Source organism: Gopherus evgoodei, chromosome 6, assembly GCF_007399415.2.
Source record: "Gopherus evgoodei ecotype Sinaloan lineage chromosome 6, rGopEvg1_v1.p, whole genome shotgun sequence".
Lineage (NCBI taxonomy): Eukaryota > Metazoa > Chordata > Testudines > Testudinidae > Gopherus > Gopherus evgoodei.
In genome coordinates, this window is record NC_044327.1 from 16,105,637 (window position 1) to 16,126,756 (window position 21,120).

The window sequence follows — 21,120 nt, forward strand, 5'->3', positions numbered from 1 at the left end:
ATTTTATATAATCTATGTCCTCTTTTTTAGCACTGGAAATTAAAGAGTGTTCAGAAGGTCTTAAACAAGACAGTTTTGCTGTTTGTAAGGCTTCATTGACAGAGAAAATAGAACAGGAGAATCAAGGCCGCATCTCAGTCAAAATTCAAGCATCAGGTATAAAATTTTGTTTTGAATGGTCTGTTTATTTTTTTGTAATATTGCAATTTTACATTAAATATCCATCCATACAAAACCAATATCCATTTTATTCTCTGCTCTCTACGGCTCTTAGCCTGCAAAAATTCAATACGGGAACCCTAATGCCCATGCAAACTGTCATTAACAATCCCTATATTTCACCACGGTAGCATCATCTATGAAAGAATCAAAAGAGTTTCTCAGTCAGATATAAACTATATCCAATACTGAGAACTTAAAGACAAACACAAACATTTTAACAAGAATGAAATATTAACAATACGTTATAATTCCTTACTGGAAATATTAAGTACTTTAAAAAGAAAATGATTCATCAATAGATGAATGAATTAATGAAATTACACTGAGTAGCAAAAACAATATAGCATATGATCAGTCCTGACAAAGAATGAAGAACTGGAGATGATGAGGATGAGAACTTACATAGTGCTCCACATCTTCAAAGTACTTTACAAATATTAACTAATTAGTTAATAATTATGAGAGCATAAATGACCAAATGTAGTGAGACCAGCAACTGAAATGCAGCCCAATCTGGCAACCTTACCTGTCAGCTTGAGATATTTTAAAAATGAAATGATAAACCCTTGAACATACGGGATAGTAGAGTTTTAATCTTGATGATGTGATTAACTCAACTATAATGTTAAGCACATAAAAGAAAATATTGATACTCAAGAGATTTAGGTATCCCATCAAGAAATAGGTCATGCCTTCCAGTTAATTAAATAGTAGCAGTATATTTGAGTTCTTCAGACTATTGTGTTGCTGTCGCCTACTTGGATGTCATGAAAACTCAGTTATATCTGAAGGTATGTCTACGTTACGAAGACCTTGCTGGCACAGCTATGCCACCACAGCCATGTAATGTAGATACAGCCTACACCAACAAAAGGGTTTTTTCTATTCATATTGGAATACCACCTCCTCAAATGATGGTATCTACATTGACCAAAGCGTTCTTTTGTCAATACAGCCACATCTACACTGGCAGTGGGGTTGATATAGCTATGCTGGTCAAGGAGTGGATTTTTTACACCAACATAGCTACATTGACTTAACTTTTACGTGTAGATAGAGCCTTAGGTCTGATCTACACTCCAGACTTACATCAGTATAACTGTTGCTCTGGGGTGTGAAATATTCACCTTCCTGAGCAACATAGTTGTACCAACCTAACCTCCAGTGTAGACAGAGCTTCTCCCGTCAGACATAGCTACCACCTCTCAGGGAGGTGGATTAATTACACCGACGGGAGACCGGTCTCCTGTTGGCTTAGTGCATCTTCATTAAAGTTCTACAATGGCACAGCTGCATCGGTGGAGAGTTTTAAGTGTAGGCTTGCCCTTAGAAGGGGTTACAAAACAGCCATCCAGAAGTTATTAAGAATTACTAACATGAAGAGAATGAAATTCATGTTGCAGATCTCTTGAAGAACAGAATACTTTTTTGTTTTGCCAGTCACTTGAGGACTTTTATCCAACAGTGACATATTTAACCAAATCATGTTATCTTGTGTATGTTTGTTTGTATTAACCAGAAAGCCAGTGCCAGGCATACCGTCTGTTAGAAGCAACAGCCACTCCTGTTCTAAAAGAGTTGATGCATCTTGGCATACTTGCCGCAGTGAATTGGAGCTTTGCCACTGTTAAATTTGATCATACTAGATTTTTCTTAAAACAGCAGGAGAAAGTGATCTGTGATATTTTTACACAAGGTAAAATACATTTTATTTTTCATCTATAAAATTGATTTGATTTCATTTGTAACATGTGGTTCAATAAGTTTGGCAAATTATTCACAAACTTTCAAGCATTTCCCATCTTAAGGGCTGATGGTAACAGACCTGCTTTTTTGTTTCCAAAAGGTCTCCATTAATACAGTCCTAGTTAGGTGTGTTATTTTTAATAATTTGAATATCAGAATACTAAAAAGTATTCAAATCCAAATCTAAATTTCACGTGCTTCAGAAATGTTGGTCATGATTAATCATACATTGTAGGCAATGTTTAAATAACATTCTCACAGGTGTAATTTACAGAGAAAAACACAAGTATGTTTTTGTTGTCCTTTTCTTTGTGGTCAGTGGCTATTTTTGTCATATCCCTGTCATGGAATTCAGGGTATACGCCAGTCCAAGAAGGGGTGGTCACCTCTTAACCCTGAGTGCCCCACAATACTTTACTACTGTAGCTCCCAGCCTGGGACACTCACAGTCAGCAGCAAACATGCAGGTCACAATCTGAGTGTCTGTGTGCTATACAGCCAGCGCTGGTTCAGAAACTCTGACACCAGCAGTCAGTCTACAGCCTTACAGCCCCACTCTGGCTTCCACAGCCTTGATTACAATGAGCAAGGTGACCCCAACACACTCCCAGTCCCGAATTTTCCCAAGACCTTGTGTTCTGCAATGTCCAGCCCTCTCCTGGATACATCAGAGAAATATGAAATTCAGTTGTACGTCTTAACACTACATAAGGAATTATGAATGCTTGTTTGGGTCACAGACTGTAAAGCATAATATTAATAAGTATTCATAATTCCTTATAAGGTGTTAATACATACAGTTTACAATGATATTAATAAAAGATCTCATGTAATAGCCTGTTATAATACAGTAATATTGTATACAATCTGGTCTACATTACAGACCTATATTGATATAACTACATCACTCAGAGGTGTGAAAAATCCACAACCCTGAACAACATAGTTATACTGACCTAACCCGCTGTGTGCACAGTGCTATGTCAGTAGGAGAGCTTCTCCCACTGACATAGCTACCACCTCTTGGGGTTAATTACGCCGACGGGAGAGCTGTCTCCTGTCGCCTTAGATCATCTTCGTTAAAGCGCTACAGTGAATTTTAAGTGTATACTTGCCCTCAGCTGATTCAATTGTTTATTATTTGAAGTTCAGCTCCCTCTCCTCATCTTTATAGACCAATAGTTCTACACTACACACTTACTTTGGTGGTAAATAATCCACACCCCTGAGCGATATAGTTATACTGACCTTAACCCCCTGTGTAGACAGCGCTATGTCAGCGTGAGAGCTTCTGCCATGGACATAGCTACCACTTCTGGCAGAGGTAGAGTAACCAAGCCGATGGGAGAACTTTCTCTCATCAACTTAGAGCAGGGATGGGAAAACTTTTTGGCCTGAGGGCCATGTTGGGGTTCTGAAACTGTATGGAAGGCTGGGTAGGGAAGATTGTGCCTCTCTAAACAGCCTGGCCCCCGCCCCCTATCTGACGCCTCCCACTTCCCGCTCCCTGACTGCCCCTCTCAGAATTCCTGACCCATCCAACCCCCCACTCCTTGTCCCCTAACCGCCCTCTCCCGGGAGCTGCCGGTCCTTCCCTTTAAAGACAGACTCTTCTTTCGGGAAGAGTTGGAGAAGATTCAGCAGTCCCTGTCTGCGCCAAAGAACTAGAGTCTGCCCCAAGACTGGTCCCTGAGATAGCTAGTCTTGCCCACGCTGAAGAGGCAACAAGTGGCAGAGTACCCTTTCGAGTTTTAAGAAGGGAGCCTGATGCTGTGAGAGCCAAGGCCCAGAACCTGTCATGAGGGGAAGGCTGAGAAACAACAGTCCTGACTGGGCCCAGACAGTGCCCAAGCAATGAGCACTTACAGCAGTATGTTTGGCTAGAACAGTGGGAAAGCTGCAAGTGCTTTCTTGAAAAGAGCTATACTTGATTTTTCACAAGGGCTCTGCCTAAATTCAAGCCTAAGATTCCTCAGGCATTTTTTCTTCATAGCAGATTTATCTTATTCACAATCTTCCCTAATCCAAAGTATCTGAATGAAGGAAGACTTCATTACCAGGACATTCAAAGGTCCCTGCAAATTTACATAGAGCAGCTCGCAGAGGTCAGTGGATCACAGAGACTATTTATTTAGAACCAAGGGCCAAATTAGAAAACAATCAGACTCCAAAGCTACCGCCTCAAAGTGGACTAAGGTACTAAGCAGGAAAAAAGAACAGGAATACTTGTGGCACCTTAGAGACTAACAAATTTATTTGAGCATAAGCTTTCGTGGGCTACAGCTCACTTCATCCGGTGGGCTGTAGCCCATGAAAGCTTATGGTCAAATAAATTTGTTAGTCTCTAAGGTGCCACAAGTACTCCTGTTCTTTTTACAGATACAGACTAACACAGCTGCGACTCTGAAACCTAAGCAGGAAAACTTACTTTATCATAGGGAAGATGTTACCAGAAACATTTAAGGCACACTTAGTACGATCTGAAAGTGAGGAATCTGTTTTTAATAGAGATTTGTAAGGCAGACAGACACCTGAGTACCAGCTTACACCTTTGCCAAGCATTATAGGATAGATGTGCAGGCTTCCATAGAGGCAGCCTTTGACAGGAGAGTGTGGTAGGTGACTCATCCCTCCTGTAGCTTTATGTGAGCTGCTTTGGGAGGTTTCAAGTATCCAGGGGCGGCTCCAGGCCCCAGCACGCCAAGCACATGCTTGGGGTGGCAAGCCACTAGGGGCACTCTGCCGGTTGCCGTGAGGGCGGTAGGCAGGCTGCCTTCAGCAGCTTGCCTGCGGAGGGTCCGCTGGTCCTGTGGCTTTGGCGGACCTCCTGCAGGCGAGCCTGTGGAGGGTCCGCTGGTCTTGTGGCTTCGGTGGACCCTCCACAGGTAAGCCACCGAAGGCAGCCTGCCTCCTGTGCTTGGGGCAGCAAAATGCCTAGAACCGCCCCTGCAAGTATCCAGCATAGTACAGAAGACTAAAGAGGATATTTTTCCTGTCAGTTAATTTTCTTCCTGTAAGGTATTATATACTAGCCCAGATAATCTCCTGCGAAAAACAATGTCTTCTTTATGGTTCAAGGCAAGGGTAGTCAATAGGCAGACCTCAGGCCAAATCCAGACCACCAAATGCTTTTGAACAAACCCTAAAATCTTTTTATTTACTTATTATCTTTTTTTTTTCCCGGGAGTCTGGAGCTTGACTATACCTTGACCAAGAAATTTGGACCTTGACAAAAAAATAATTGAGTACCCCTGGTTCAAAGTTTAATGGAAAGTTTCTTTGGAAAATTCAAGTTCAGGTTGTCATTGTATTAAAGTTATTTACTGATTATCAAAGGATGGAGTCAGTTTGTTTTCTTGGGAACTGCTTTGAAATAGTCAATTGCAGAAAGATGGTTAGACCTTTCTATATAGAAGCATGATGTCATCAAAAGAGTTAGTAATCTGTATGAGAGGATACATAACCCAAATAACTTAAACTAGTATAGAAGAGCTCAAAGAAAGAAAATACGCAGGTAGGCAAAATTTCTGCTTTTCTTCATGTATAGTCAGTGTTCGCCTTGCTGAGATCCACAGCAACGATGTGTTTATATTTATGTATATATTTCATTGTGGGAGACTAATGTTCTGAGATGCCTATATATATATATATACATCTTTTTTTCCTTTGTATAGGCAAATATAGTGAGAAAGAGATACTGTTGTTCAAACATGCTGCTCTGGTGCACCTGTTGGTAACAGTTCGAGACCTCCTATTAATGTGTAGTTTGGACACAGCATTAGGTTAGTTTTAACAATAAAAATGTTTTCTCTCTTTATTGTCATTGCCACTGGATGACCATTAATATACCATGAAATTCTACAATCCTTTTCTCATATTTTGTAATTTTTTAATGTGTGATGTAACTAAACATTTATCACGCCTTAACTTACAGCTTCCGAGAGTTGCCCCCATCTGCCTGCCTATTTCTGCATACTTATTTAGGGTTGCCAACCCTCCCGGATTGGCTGGGAGTCTACCAGAATCAGCCTCCATCTCCTGGTGACTATTAAAAGCAATTGGGGAGATTTCAATAGGCCAAATGTCCAGTTGGCAATGCAGTAGGGCTAAGACAGGCTCCCTACGGCTCCTGGAAGCAGCTGGCATGTCCAATTCCTAGGCACAGGGGCGGCTAAAGGGTCTCCGCATGCTGACCCTGCGCCCTCCCCCAAGTACTGACTCCACAGCTCCTATTGGCTGGGAATCACAGCCAATGGGAGCTGCGGGGGCGGTGCCTGCAGGCAGGAGCAGCGCACAGAGCCACCTAGCTGCCCCTGAGCCTAGGAGCTGGACATGCCAGCCGCTTCCAGGAGTTTCCTGAGGTGTCACCTGGCTGGAGCCAGCACCCCTCACTGCCTCCCACTCCTCAGCCCTGAGCCCCCTTCTACACCCAAACTCCCCCCCAGAGCTCACATCCCTCATCCCCTTCCGCACCCACCCCCCATCCCAGCCCTGAGCCCCATCCTGCACTCCGAACCCCTTGGCCCCAGCCCAGAGCCCCTTCTTATACTCTGAACCCCTCATTTCTGGCCCCATCCTGGAGCCCGCATCCCCAGCTGGAGCCCTCACCCCCTCCCACACCCTAACCCACTGCCCCAGCCTGGTGAAAGTGAGTGACGGTGGGGGAGAGTGAGCAAAAGAGGGAGGGGGGATGGAGTGAGCGGGGGCATGACCTCAAAGAAGGTACAGGGCAAGGGTGTTTAGGTTTGTGCAATTAGAAAGTTGGCAACCCTTTACTCATTAAATGTCAATTCAATGCAAATTGTATTTCTTTACCATTAATACCCGACACATAGTTCATATCACCATTTATGCAACTGCCCAGTTTGGCCAAGAAACTTCCAGGGGAGTGGCACTCACTTACATCATGTCTGGATTTTGCTCAGTCTCCCTGAATACTGAATTTTGCATGTGAACCTCGAGTTGGCTGGCAAACATATAAGAAGGACATATAGGCAGATAATTCCCTGCCTGACTTTCTGAGACTTTGTGCATTCTTTATTATGCTGTGCATTTGGAATAATTTATGCCTAAGAAATTAGTTTCCCATCTACTCCTTTGAGTTTCAGATACGAAGAGTGAGGCAGGTTCAAGCACAAATGTGGAATGTTATTTAACACATTTGGATCCTGTGTAAAGCTACATCAAAGACTAAAGGCTGAACTGTAGCCCTTAAACTCAGAGATTATTCCATTTTTTAGTAATATGCAGCTAAGGATCAGGATATAACAGTTCATCTGCTCTTAATCTCACACCTGAAGTCATAATCCCCTGTTTGTCACACATTCATTTCCACATCTACCTATTGTGATTTCACACATAGGTTTATCAGAATTTAGAGCGTATATGATCTCTATTATGAAAAATTTACACTCTATAAAGTTATGACTTCATGTGGAGCATAACAGCAAGAGCAGATTAACTCTTTAAAAAGCAATTGTGTCTTCATTTAAATGCCTCTAGTAATAAATTATGGGGAAGAGGAATGCAGAAAATAGAATATGTAAACAGAACTATCTCTACTCATAATAAGAACAGGAGTACTTGTGGCACCTTTGAGACTAATACATTTATTTGAGCATAAGCTTTCATGGGCTACAGCCCACTTCATCGGATGCATAGAATGGAACATATAGTGAGGAGATACATATACATATAGAGAACATGAAAAGGTGGGAGTTGTGCAACCAATTCTAAGAGGCTAATTAATTAAGATGAACTGTTGTCAGAAGGAGAAAAAAACTTTTGTTGTGATAATCAAGATAGCCCATTTAAGACAGTTTGACAAGAAGCTGTGAGGATACTTAACAGGGGAAAATAGATTCAATGTGTATAATGGCTCAGCCATTCCCCGTCTCTATTTAAGCCTAAATTGATTGTATCTAGTTTGCATATCAATTCAAGTTCAGCAGTTTCTCCTTGGAGTCTGTTTTTGAAGCTTTTCTGTTGCAAAATTGCCACCTTTAAATCTGTTACTGAATGGCCAGAGAGGTTGAAGTGTTTTACTGGTTTTTGAATGTTATGATTCCTGATGTCAGATTTGTGTCCATTTATTCTTTTGCATAGAGATTGTCCGGTTTGGCCAATGGATATGGCAGAGGGTCATTGCTGGCACATGATGGCGTATATCACATTAGTAGATGTGCAGGTGAATGAGCCCCTGATGGTCTGGCTGATGTGATTAGGACCTATGATGGTGTCACTTGAATAGATATGTGGACAGAGTTGGCATCAGGCTTTGTTGCAAAGATAGGTTCCTGGGTTAATGTTTTTGTTGTGTGGTGTGTAGTTGCTGGTGAGTATTTGCTTCAGGTTGGGGGGCTGTCTGTAAGCAAGGACTGATCTGTCTCCCAAGATCTGTGAGAGTGAGGGATCATCTTTCAGGATAGGTTGTAGATCTTTGATGATGCTCTGGAGAGGTTTTAGTTGGAGGCTGAAGGTAACGGCTAGTGGTGTTCTGTTATTTTCTTTGTTGGGCCTGTCTCGTAGTAGGTGACTTCTGATACTCTTCTGGCTCTGTCAATCTGTTTTTTCACTTCAGCAGGTGGGTACTGTAGTTTAAGAATGCTTGATGAAGATCTTGTGGGTGTTTGCCTCTGTCTGGGGGATTGGAGCAAATGCGGTTGTATCTTGGAGTTTGGTTATAGACAATGGATCGTTTGGTGTGTCCTGGATGGAAGCTGGAGGCATGTAGGTAAGTATAGCGGTGAGTAGGTTTCCGGTATAGGGTGGTGTTTATGTGACCATCGCTTATTAGCACAGTAGTGTCAAGGAAATGGACCGCTTGTGTGGATTGGTCTAGGCTGAGGTTGATGGTGGGATGGAAATTGTTGAAATCATGGTGGAATTCCTCAAGGGCTTCTTTTCCATTAGTCCAGATGATGAAGATGTCATCAATGTAGCGCAAGTAGAGTAGGAACATTAGGGGACGAGAGCCGAGGAAGCATTGTTCTAAGTCAGCCATAAAAATGTTGGCATACTGTGGAGCCATGCGGGTACCCATAGCAGTGCCGCTGACTTGAAGGTATATATTGTCCCCAAATGTGAAATAGTTGTGGGTGAGGACAAAGTTGCAAAGTTCAGCCACCAGGTTTGCCGTGACATTATTGAGGATACTCATAATGTTTTTCTAAGAGTTCTGTGAGGTGTCAGCATATTTAAAGGTGAACTGCAAAAGAAATATGAAAATTGAGCCAAGCACAGAAATACTATATGTCCCCACCAGTCAGGCTGTAGTAGCATTCAGCACACAAGTGGAAACTAGTCATATATACATACATATTTTATTTATAACTCTCAATTTCTTGGCCTGCTTTAGATTCATTGTTGATTCACAGTATGCATCATACAGGGATGTTACAGTTAGCAGAAATATTTGAAATAATATGAGCCAACTAGTAGGGACTCAGATTTATCACATTTATCTTGTAAGCCACTTTTAAAAAAATAATTACAAGATTAAACTTTGGAAAATGTGGCATATAAGAAAAAGGCTGATTTAGCTGGAAGCTCCTTGGCTGGCTTAGTGTAACAGCTCAATTTTCTGGTATCTCAAGTTCCAGAATGCTACTTCCAATTTTAGATTTATTTATATGACAACTGGTTCCAAAGTCTGGTTACTGGGAGCATTCTGCACATATTTCTGTCTTTGGCTAAATTTTCAGCTTTCCTTTGCGAGTTGCCTTCACATGTAGCTAAAGTGTATGTGCAGATCAAATAGAAAATTGTCAAGATTTCTCTTTTTGCCAATGCTGAGTTTTTAGAATGTTAAATTTAAGTAATTATTCCTTGCTTTGGTTTTTAAACAGGGTATTTGTCCAAGGCAAAGGATATCTATACAAGCATCTTAGGTTCCTGTTTGGATAATATTTGGAGGCAGCTGGAGATTGTACAGTATAGCAGGCAGAAGAAGAATGAAATCAGTCCCAAAGTAACAGAGCTTCAGTGTCAGATGTTCAAGTGGGTGCAGAATAGTACAGATGAACAGAATAACAAGGTTAACAATTTAAGCAAGTTCTTTAAACAATCAAAGCTACTTTAGAGCAATAATTATAAGACTACCTTACTTAAATAAGAGTTGGCTTATGACAGGAAATTCTATATTTGACTCTTCGCTTGAGAATATTTATGAGTAAAGGGTGGTGTGAAGCTGCAACACCTCAGGAGTAGCCCAGGGATTCTCTGCTCCAAGGGTGAAGTAATCTACACAAGCTTGTTACTAGGCACAGATTTCTCCTGTGCCAACATTGGTTTTAGACCACCATTGCATTCCTCTGCTCCTTGGCCACCTATGCAGTAGGCCAATCGCCTGACATAAGTGAGAGCAGCCTTCAGGCTACTCTAATTTACACCAGTTGCAAATGGCCATAAAACAGCTGGGGATCACTGCGGGATAGGTTTGTGGGGAGTAAACAGAGGAATTGGACATAAATATCCAAAATGTGTTCTCCTGGCAGTATGGATATTTTTGGTGATATCATTCCTGTGTTTAAATTCCCCATAAAAAATAGAAGCAAAAACCAAGTTTATCACCAGATCATTTTATTTACATAATGCATAAGCAGCATAATGCATAATAAAAATGAGTAAGAGTGAAAAAATATTTTAGAATATTTTGAGTGGAACTTAAACTTGTAAAGACTCTAGTTCACTTACATTCAGAGGCAGTTTTTAGAGTGAGCCAGGACAGACAGAAGGAGTATTCCTGTATTAATAAGATGTGAAAGTTCTATTGCATAAGCCATTTATTGTTGTATCATATTAGCATTGGCTAATATGATGTGAAGAGTGATAATCCGGTTATACTTTTATATCATATTAGTGAATTGCTATTGATGCAAGATATAATGGGAAATTTCCTTTACAAGCAAAAAGTTACAAATGGAACATGATGGACCGCATAGAAAAAAACCTTACGAACTTTACCATTCTTATTCCATCATCATTTGCATCCACGATTACACAGGAACAGCAGTATATTAGTACAACATGTAGGTCAGCACTTGATGTAGTAATGAGTGAGACAACATTGGAAAACTAGAAAGAAAACAGATGAACATTTTTTTAAATGTGTGCCCGGAGTAAGGCCCCTTGATCTTAATGGGAATTATTGGGTGCTCAGCTTTTGAGAATTAGGCCATTTATTTAGTCTTCTAAATACAGATTTAAGTAACCCGCGACAATGGTATTGAACCTCTAGGTGCTCCCTTTACAATCAGTGGAAGCTGTGTAGAGTTTGGAAACCAGGTCACTATTTTAAGCACCTAACTTTAAACATCCATTTTTTTAAATTTTAGCCAAAGGGACAAATTTTCAGAAACTATTTCTGCTATAGCGGCAAAGAGTTCTGTGGCACCTTATAGACTAACAAACGTATTGGAGCATGAGCTTTTGTGGGTGAAGAAATGGGTATTCACCCATGAAAACTCATGCTCCAATACGTTTGTTAGTCTATAAGGTGCCACAGAACTCTTTGCCACTTTTACAGAGCCAGACTAACATGGCTACCCCTCTGATATTTCTGCTATGACAGCATTTAGCACAGTGATAACATTTACACATGCAACTACCTCACTGGACCCATAAATCATGAAGTTGGACATGTAAATACTACCACTTGCTCTCACATTTAATTTTGGCTACAGAATTGGGCCCACAAAAATAGAAGCAGTTGATGACCTCTAAAATATCAGGTCCATAAAGTGTACCCAGACAGTGCCTAGTAGATTAATGCCATTAATCTACTAGGATAATCCTGTGTAGAGCTGAATGTATGTTTCCTCTGGTTGTGTACTTGTCAAGTCTTTTTAGTTTATTCCTGAAAATTATTCTGAGCATATTGATCGTACGTATAGCACATGGTTCATTTTGTTTCATTTGGGTTGGGAGACAAGGTTGAATATCTCTTCCCATGGGAGAATCTTTTAAAAATACCTACCCTTGGGTGCAATCTGATCCATTTGAAAGTAAAAGACTTTGGTTATCAGCAGGGTTTAATGAGCTTCACACATAAATTATTTAGTGAGTTCCATTATGGTCATGGAAATCTTTTCAAAAAGCTTTTCAGTTTGGTGATCCCATAATTTTAACAAGGAGCGACCAGGAGCCCCTAAAAGCCCCCTCCAAGCACATTGTTGTAGCACAAGCAAAACTCCAAATATCTTTAATGTGAGTTTTACCTTTGAATGGAGTATGGGATTGGCCTGAAAATCTCCTCCCCATGATGGTCTATCTGATGCTGCAGTAGGAATTCAGTTCTGTGACAGCAGTTTAAATATTATAGACTCATAGACTCTAGGACTGGAAGGGACCTCGAGAGGTCATCGAGTCCAGTCCCCTGCCCTCATGGCAGGACCAAATACTGTCTAGACCATCCCTGATAGACATTTATCTAACCTACTCTTAAATATCTCCAGCGATGGAGATTCCACAACTTCCCTAGGCAATCTATTCCAGTGTTTAACTACCCTGACAGTTAGGAACTTTTTCCTAATGTCCAACCTAAATCTCCCTTGCTGCAGTTTAAGCCCATTGCCTTTAAATAGTTTATTTTCTTTCTGTGTGTTAATACTCAGCTGTGAGATTTTTTTCTAGAATATCTTTATTCCTGATATTGCATCTCCTTTCATAGTAACGCTCTTCTAATATCATCTTTTAGTAGTAAGCACACAATTATTCTTTAGGAAACATAGATTCAGCAGACAGCAAAAAATGAATACTATATTTCATGTATTGTTCCAGGAAAAGTTGTATAGACAGAAAAAAATTAAAATGTTAATTTATTTTACTTGTCTTACGTCAGGTACTAATCATAACAAGAATGGACTCTGATCATGAAAAAGCTGCCATCACTAAAACTCTTAGTGCAGTAGAAGGTAAATGTTGCTCTTTTGTGTAAATCTTTAGAAGATGAGAAAGGTAATATCAAGCCTGTGCTCCACTCCGCTTGCTTATATCTTTCTGTGCATCTGTCACAGATCCCACTCAAGTTCTCCCTCAAGGTCACTCACTAGATTGCTGTGAAAGGACCCAGCTGTCTTTTAAGCCTCCCAGAGCCTGAATAGAGTGCATCCACTGCCCCAATCTTTGGGGTCCCTAGGCTTATTCCAGGGCACAGACCCTTTGTCTACCATCTTCTCCTGAGAAGTGGAACCCGCTATCCAGCTGCCTAGTCCCCACGCTCAGTGCTGAGTCCAACTGAAACACACCCTCTTCTAGAATCCCACCCCAAAATGTAGCCTTCCGGTTTACCGTTTAACTCTCTCAGGAGGCCTGAGGTAACACACACAGACACTTTGCCCAGAGTCTCACACAATACCCTTTACTAGCTCACCCATCCCTTGGGTGACCAGATGGACTCAGAAATCAGGTAGGCGCTCCTGCCTCATTCAGGCCCTTACTTGCTGAGCTGCTTCTTTCTCCTCTTGAGCTGGAAAAAAATGGCTAAAAATCCAGACAGATCAGTACCTCCCTTTTTACAGCTGTTAGCCCTTTTATCAGATGACCTATACCATCCCAACATCAACAGGTGATCACAAACTTGTTACAGGTAAATTCATTCTCAGGCAACCTCTCCCCTGCTAAACCAGTTCATCTGGTAGGAAGCCAGTCTCTTATTAGAGCTATTCCATTTTGATATTATTCCTATTCCATGTAACATCAACAACTCTCCTTTGTTAATCTTTTGCCCCCAACCTTTAGAATTTCAGCCCAACATGGAAGCAAACAGACTATGGAGAAAGCAAAAGGCTGTACCTTCAAACTGGAGTTTGCTACTTGGTAAAGATACCTACAGAAATGCAGTTTTCATAGCACTTTCATTTTCATAACACTTCATACTATCAGCCAGAATTCACGTTTGTACACACAGATTTCCAAATTATCCGAGCATCTCATCTTATAGTGCCCCTCTTTCCATACTTCTGTATAAAGTCCCCTTTTTGCTTCCATTATCTCCTGCCACTCCTGTCTCCAGGCCTTCATTTTTGATACTTTTTATGATCAGAACAGCATGTCACGCACACCCCTCTCTTCCTTCAAATCCATCCTTAAATCCCTGTTTTTCATTTGATGTCTTTCTTGGTTCATCGCCTCACCAACAGCATATCTGCGCCACCTTGTGTTGAATTATTCTTTTGTGTTTTGTATTAAAATTAGATTGCATACTTTTTAGGACCAGGGACCCTGTGTCTAAAGTGTTTTATAAATGGTGGGTGTATTTGCAACACTATAAATAATGATAATAAATATTCTCTCTTTTATATCTATTTATTAAATGGCTTAGAAACATAGATCAATCTGATTTTCTCATCAGCCTTCTGAGGACATTTATATTATGTTCTCCATTCTCTGCAACCTGTTAACTACATCTCTTTCTGTTATATTTTCTGTCATATATAAAATTTTAAAATGCCAGGGGAAAAAAACCCACTGCTTTCCCACTAGTTGTTCCTCACTCATTTTAAGTTAATTAGAAATATTACTTAGCTAAGTAACATGACTGCTCTTGACTTACCAACAGGACTCCAGAATTTACCCCATCCTGGTCCTAAATGTACAAGGTTTTCAGTATGGGCAGGGTAACAGCTTGTCAGCCTAGTGAAATGCGAGATTACTGATGACTGCCTCAGGTACAGAACTGTCTTCCAGGGCAGCACCCCTGAGGTTATAATTTCCTGATTCAGCCCATGTTTGCTGTTTATCACTATATGTCAATTTATACCTGCAGAAGATCTGGTCCAGTCTCTTGATGTTTAATTGTTTTTAAACAGGTTTAAAAGCCATGGTTTTGAATCCTGAGAAAAGAGGAGTTCTGTTAGAACACAATGTCATAAGCAGGTGAGTATAATTCATAATTTTTGTGGCCCAAACCTTACAATCTTTATTCAAAATTAACGTCAGAGAAACTCCTGTTAATTTCAAAGTGAGTTTTGTCGAAGGCTTGGGTAAGTATTTCATGATTTGGGCCTATGTGCTTCATTCTGAAAGGTGATGAACATTCTGGACTGATCCAAATCAACAATTAAGTATAGTAGTTAAGTAGTAACTCTAAGTGTAAGTAGTCCTACTGCAATCACTGATGTGAAGAATCCCCAGGGAAAAAAGGAGATATAAATGGGCAATGTCATAGTACTGATGATGCAACATGAAAAGCTAATTTACAAGACCCCCCAACCCTTTCCAGATGAGGTTGTAGAGACTCTCCTAACTTGTTATCTCATGCCTGAAATGAAAGGTGATAGCAGGAAATATGAAGACTTAATGCAGATTACTTGAGGTGGTGAAGTATTTAATAAAAATAATAAAACATTTCTAATACAGAAAGGATAAAACCAGTTTTTAAATTATCCTTTAAACAACTGACACTTTCTATTCAAGTGAATACAAGTTTACAAGTTTTTATTTTGTACTGGGAGTAATCACGCTAAAAGATAATTTTCTGGATATTTCTCTTTCAGTCTGAGTAGATGTTCCTGTGTTATTGTACATAATCAGCACATTGGAGCTGACTTTCCATGGACTCTTTTCTCATTAGTGGTGGAGTATGATTACACAGAGAACTCCTGCTGGGACGAGCTCTGCAAAAATTTGAATATTACTTACATAACTTTTAAAACCACTCTTCCAGAAACACTTGAAGTGGGTAAGTAAATGCCTCCTAGAATTCAAATGAAAAGTTGGTCTTGCACCTGAAAAAGGGATTTGTATTCTCTAAAATGTTTACAGGTATATGCCCATGAAAGAGAGAATAATAATAATGGCTAAAGCTAAGCATACTGCGCTAGATCATCTCTTGAATTATGTATATAATAGGAGTAAGATAGGAAGAAGTTTTGAACTTGAGCCCAATCCTGGCAAAGATTAGAAGTGAATCGCACTGAGCTCCTGAGAGAACCTCTTTGACTACCTGGTAGTTCAGCATTGATAGAGGCTGTAGTCAGTGGTCTTCAGGCAGAAGGAGGCTTGCTTCAGTGCTGGGGGAATACAACACAGAATTAGGAAGGGCCTTCTAGAATCTGAAATTACTCACACAAGAAGAAAATTCAACAAAAATATGTTAATGGAGATGTATATAGTCTACATTTTCAAAAAGATACATCCATTTGAATACCTAAAACTATCACCTCTGATATTTCCTGTTTTGTGAAGCTGTTATATTCTTTATCTTTAAATCTGAAAAAGTTTCAGGTGAAAATTTTGGCTGCTTCCTTCTGGAGGTGCAGATTCCGTATGTGTTTCTGACATCTGAAGGACTTCTTAATGCACCGGAAATCCTTCAGCTTCTAGAATCCAAGTAAGTGAAATTGAGCTGATTACTGATGCATCTATCTGTCAGTTTAATTAGGGGCCTCATTTGCTATGGGGCAATGTGGGCAGTTGCCCTTCCACCAGACTGGTGTTTGCCTCCTGATTTTTCATAGGTCTATATGCTCCCCTTTGGCCCTCCCCACTGACTTTTCAGGATATAATATAATCACATATAATGTTCTTTATGCTGACACAATTTTTCTTCCCCTAGAATTTTTCTGAAATGAGGCCCTTGAATTTAATCAATTCTGTTTATTTTAGGTTTTTCCAATGCACTTATCACCTTGTTGGTTGATGAGGGTATCTCTCCACTTAGCAATTACAGTGTTAACATTATAGTCAAGACTACAAGACAAATTTGGCAATCACATTCATGGCTTATTGAAGTCACTGGTGTTACATGGCCATGAATCAGAGCAGAATTTGGCCTACTGATATTAATATTTGAGTTGTTAACAGAGAAATAGTGCTTTTATTCCAAATCCTTATTTCGATCCTATAACTTTCTCAGAAAGTCACCTTTGAGCTTAAATATGTCATGCTTGGGTGCTGCCCAGGAGTAATTTTTTTAAAAAAAGTTTTCATAAAAGTATTTTGCTTTTTTTTTTTTTAATTATCAGGACTACCCTAAATATTAGAAGACAAAAATGTTCCATTTTTCTGATGCTACCAATTTTTCTAATGCTATTTTACAAGTTAGCAAAGTCAAAAACTGTTTTGGATGTTCAAACTTTGTTTTCTCTCCCTGTGCCATGCAAAGAGTTTAGTCTCCTTAGGGCTGTTATAATTTGATCTAATTTTGGTTGTTGTCTTGGTGGGTGATTACTGGGACGGGGAGGAAGGGGGTTAGTTTAGTGGCCTGTGATAAACAGGAGATCAGACTGTGTCATCTGGTGATCCCTTCTACTTTAAACTAAAAAAAAGAACTAGATAAATTCATGGAGGATAGGTCCATCAATGGCTATCAATGGTCATCCCTAGCCTCTGTTTGCCAGAAGCTGGGAATGAGTGACAGGGAAAGGATCACTTGATGATAACCTGCCTGTTCATTCCCTCTGGCATTGACCACTGTCAGAGGACAGGATACTGGGCTAGATGGACCTTTGGTCTGACCCATCATGGCCATTCTTATATTCTTATGTTCTTAAACCCTGTGACTCAACTTGGTATTTACATAATCCTGAATGAATACTAGCACCTTCAATTTCTTTAAACACCTTTTTAACAATAACAAAATTCTGAAGGTTTGAAAATAGTGCATGGCGCAGGTGTGTTGTTATTCTCCTTAACAGAAACAATATCCATTTTGTTTTCCCCAACAATCCAAAAGTTCACAGGGTAAACAGCACTCTTCATTATGGAAAAGAATTGTGAAGTATGTTTCTGTGAAGAGTTTAATTACAATTTGCCCTTTTAAACCTAGTGCTAGTGGTGGCCATCTTGCTGAAAAGCATTGCCAGGTTTGATACTAACTGTGAGGCACAATGAAGAAGAATGGCAAAACAGTTTCCAGCTTGTTCTTAATAACAATTTAACAGTCCAAAACCAACATTTCTTCTTCGAGTGCTTGCTCATATCGATTCCAGTTAGGTGTGCGTGCACTGCATGCACGTTCGTCGGAAGATTTTTACCCTAGCAACACTCAGTGGGTCGGCTGGGTCGCCCCCTAGAGTGGTGCCACCATGGCGGCGGATATATACCCCTGCCAACCCAATGGCCCTTCAGTTCCTTCTTACTGCCCCTGTCGGTCGTTGGAACAGTGGAGCGTGGCTTAGCTGATCTCCATCTCTCTAGCTACTCATAGTTCTCTTACTAATCCTTGTGTATATCGTTATAATTTCTATAGTTGCAGTTAGTTTTACTCATTCTATAATATAGTTAGTGTTTATAGTTGAGAGAGGTTAGGGGATTAGCCCCTTCCCCGCACCCAGTACCGGGGCCCATGCTCAGTTCACCGGGCTTCAAACCATGCTCGGCCTGCCACAAGCCAATGCCAATGGAAGATCCCCACGACTCCTGTCTTAAGTGCCTTGGGGAATCCGATCTCTCGGATAAGTGCCGGATCTGTAAGGCCTTCAAGCCCAGGACGAAGAAGGAGCGGGACTTTCGTCTCAAACAGCTCCTGATGGAGGCCGCTCTTACTCCTCCGCCCTCGGCACCGAGCGCCGGACAGTCTGCATCAGGCAGAAGCGTCTCTTCGGCACTGGATCGCGCCGGTACTGTTAAGGCCCCTCGGCACTAACAGTCACTGGCACAGATGTCTGCTCGGCACCGTTCCCTCTCCCCACGGGTTAAGAAACATAAGACTCCTGCTGCTTCCGTGCCACCTGCACCACAGTCGGAGCACCCACCTAAGTCGAACCGCCCGGCACCGACACCTGCTGCGGCACAGCCAGCTTCGGCACTGCCGATTCCAGTCCCACAAGGGCCGTCGAGGCCGATGCCTGAAAGCTTCCCGGCTCATGCCGTGGTTGAGCTCACTATTCCCTCCACGCCGGAGACCTTTTCCATGGGGAGGGAGCTGATCGCGCTGACGGAGTCTGCACCGCCTCAACCCCCGGCACCGTCGATGCAGGTTATACAATTGGTCAGCAAGCCTGCCCTGCTGAGACCATCCTCTGTCGGCACCGCCGAGAGGCACCGATAACGATCGCGCTCTCAGTCCCGTCGCCAATCCCGGTCCCGACGCCGCTCGCAGTCCCAGCACCGCTCTCTATCTCGGTACCAGTTGCACTTGCGGCACCATTCAGCGTCCCGTTCACCGGCCCGGTACTTTCGGCACTGATCTAGCTCCCTGCACTGTTCCCGGCACTGCGCCTCTTGCAGCCGCTCTAGATATCGAGTTTCAAGATCCCGGTTGACCTCCCAGCACCGCTCCGGTCGCAGGTCCCAATCTCATTCCCGGTACCGGTATAGTGCCCGATACCACTCTCCAGTACCACACAGAGAGAGATTGTCTAGAGATGGAGACCCTTCCCAGGGCTTTTCAGCTCCTCCGTGGCCGTCTCGATACACATCTGTGTCATCTCACGCAGACAGTGCCTCCTATGCACAGGACCGTGACTCAGATGTGCCCAGCCAAGTCTTCCAGGAGACCCAGGCCCAAGAACAAGGACCTCATTAGTGGTCATTCTGGACACCTTGGGCATATCACCAAGCCCAAGGTGTGCCTCCAGTGCCATCACGCTTGATATCATCAGAACACCAGGTGCCGGAGGCGACTGTCAGCCGCCTGCCTCCTGCAGGTACGGAGGAAGCTCCCATGCACTCAACAGACCCTCAGGTTCCACCTGAGCCTGACGTCGCCCAAGAACAGGAGCCCACGCAGGACCCTCTTGTCCCTGGCCTTTCCTCTTCCTCCTCTCCAGATGAAGCGGTGGCAGGGACATCCTCTTCGGGCCCTCCTCCAATTGACCTGAGGGCACATCAGGACCTCATGAGACTTCCCAGCATTTCCAGCAAAGATAAGGAGGTGTTAGTACCGTTATATAAGGCGCTGGTGAGACCCCACCTGGAATACTGTGTGCAGTTCTGGTCTCCCATGTTTAAGAAGGATGAATTCAAACTGGAACAGGTTCCGAGACGGGCTACTAGGATGATCCGAGGAATGGAAAACCTGTCATATGAAAGGAGACTCAAAGAGCTTGGCTTGTTTAGTCTAGCCAAAAGAAGGCTGAGGGGGGATATGCTTGCTCTTTATAAATATATCAGAGGGATTAATATTAGGGAGGGAGAGGAATTATTTAAGCTTAGTACCAATGTAGATACAAGAACGAATGGGTATAAACTGGACACTAGGAAGTTTAGACTTGAAATTAGACGAAGGTTTCTAACCATTAGAGGAGTGAAGTTCTGGAACAGCCTTCCAAAGGGAGTAGTGGGGGCAAAAGACATATCTGGCTTTAAGATTAAGCTTTATAAGTTTATGGAAGGGATGGTATGATGGGAGAGCCTAATTTTGGCAATTGATCTTTGATTATCGCCAGATAGGTATGCCCAGTGGTTGGTGATGGGATGTTGGATGGGATGGGATCTGAGTTACTGCAGAGAATTCTTTTCTGAGTGCTGGCTGGTGAGTCTTGCCCACGTGCTCAGGGTTTAGCTGATCGCCGTATTTGGGGTCGGGAGGGAATTTTCCTCCAGGGCAGATTGGCAGAGGCCCTGGAGGTTTTTCGCCTTCCCCTGCAGCGTGGGGCATGGGTCACTTGTTGGTGGATTCTCTGCAGCTTGAGGTCTTCAAACCACAATTTGAAGACTTCAATAACTCAGGCATAGGTTAAGGGTTTATTATAGAAGTGGATGGGTAGGGTTCTGTGGCCTGCTTTGTGCAGGGGGTCGGACTTTGGCAGAAGGCGCGGCCGAGGCAATCACAGATGGCAGTCGGAACCTCAAGGGGTCAGAATCAGGGTCCCTCCAAACCACCTGTGGGACCCAAACCAAATTTTTGAAGGCACGCCCGAGGACGGCGTACCGGTTGTTTCCCAGGATTCTTCCCCTCCTTTTTACAGCCACCTCTCCCTTTTCCTCCCGCCATGGGCCCAACTAACTTCAGATCTTTGGGTCCTACGCACGGTAAAATTCGGATACCACCTCCAGTTTATTTCACCCCCTCCCTCCTACCCCCCATCCTCGTCCCTTTTCAGGGACCCCTGTCACGAGCAATTCCTCTTGCAAGAGGTATGGATGCTCCTCGCCGTGGGAGCTATAGAGAAGGTACCAAAGGACTTGAGGGGCAAGGGGTTCTATACCCGCTATTTCCTAATCCCCAAGGCGAAGGGAGGTCTCAGACCTATCCTAGACCTTCGA

The 21,120-nt window shown here is 42.3% G+C and overlaps 1 protein-coding gene across 1 annotated transcript in view; it reads left to right on the plus strand.

Moving 5' to 3' along the window:
* SHOC1 (shortage in chiasmata 1) overlaps positions 1-21,120 on the plus strand; it is an 89,083-nt gene that overhangs the window by 24,496 nt on the left and 43,467 nt on the right. Inside the window, exons 7-14 of the mRNA XM_030567840.1 lie at positions 31-156; positions 1,742-1,918; positions 5,643-5,750; positions 9,816-10,003; positions 12,809-12,881; positions 14,778-14,844; positions 15,465-15,649; positions 16,189-16,300. Coding sequence (XP_030423700.1) covers positions 31-156; positions 1,742-1,918; positions 5,643-5,750; positions 9,816-10,003; positions 12,809-12,881; positions 14,778-14,844; positions 15,465-15,649; positions 16,189-16,300 — 1,036 coding nt within the window. The remainder of the gene's footprint in view (positions 1-30; positions 157-1,741; positions 1,919-5,642; positions 5,751-9,815; positions 10,004-12,808; positions 12,882-14,777; positions 14,845-15,464; positions 15,650-16,188; positions 16,301-21,120) is intronic.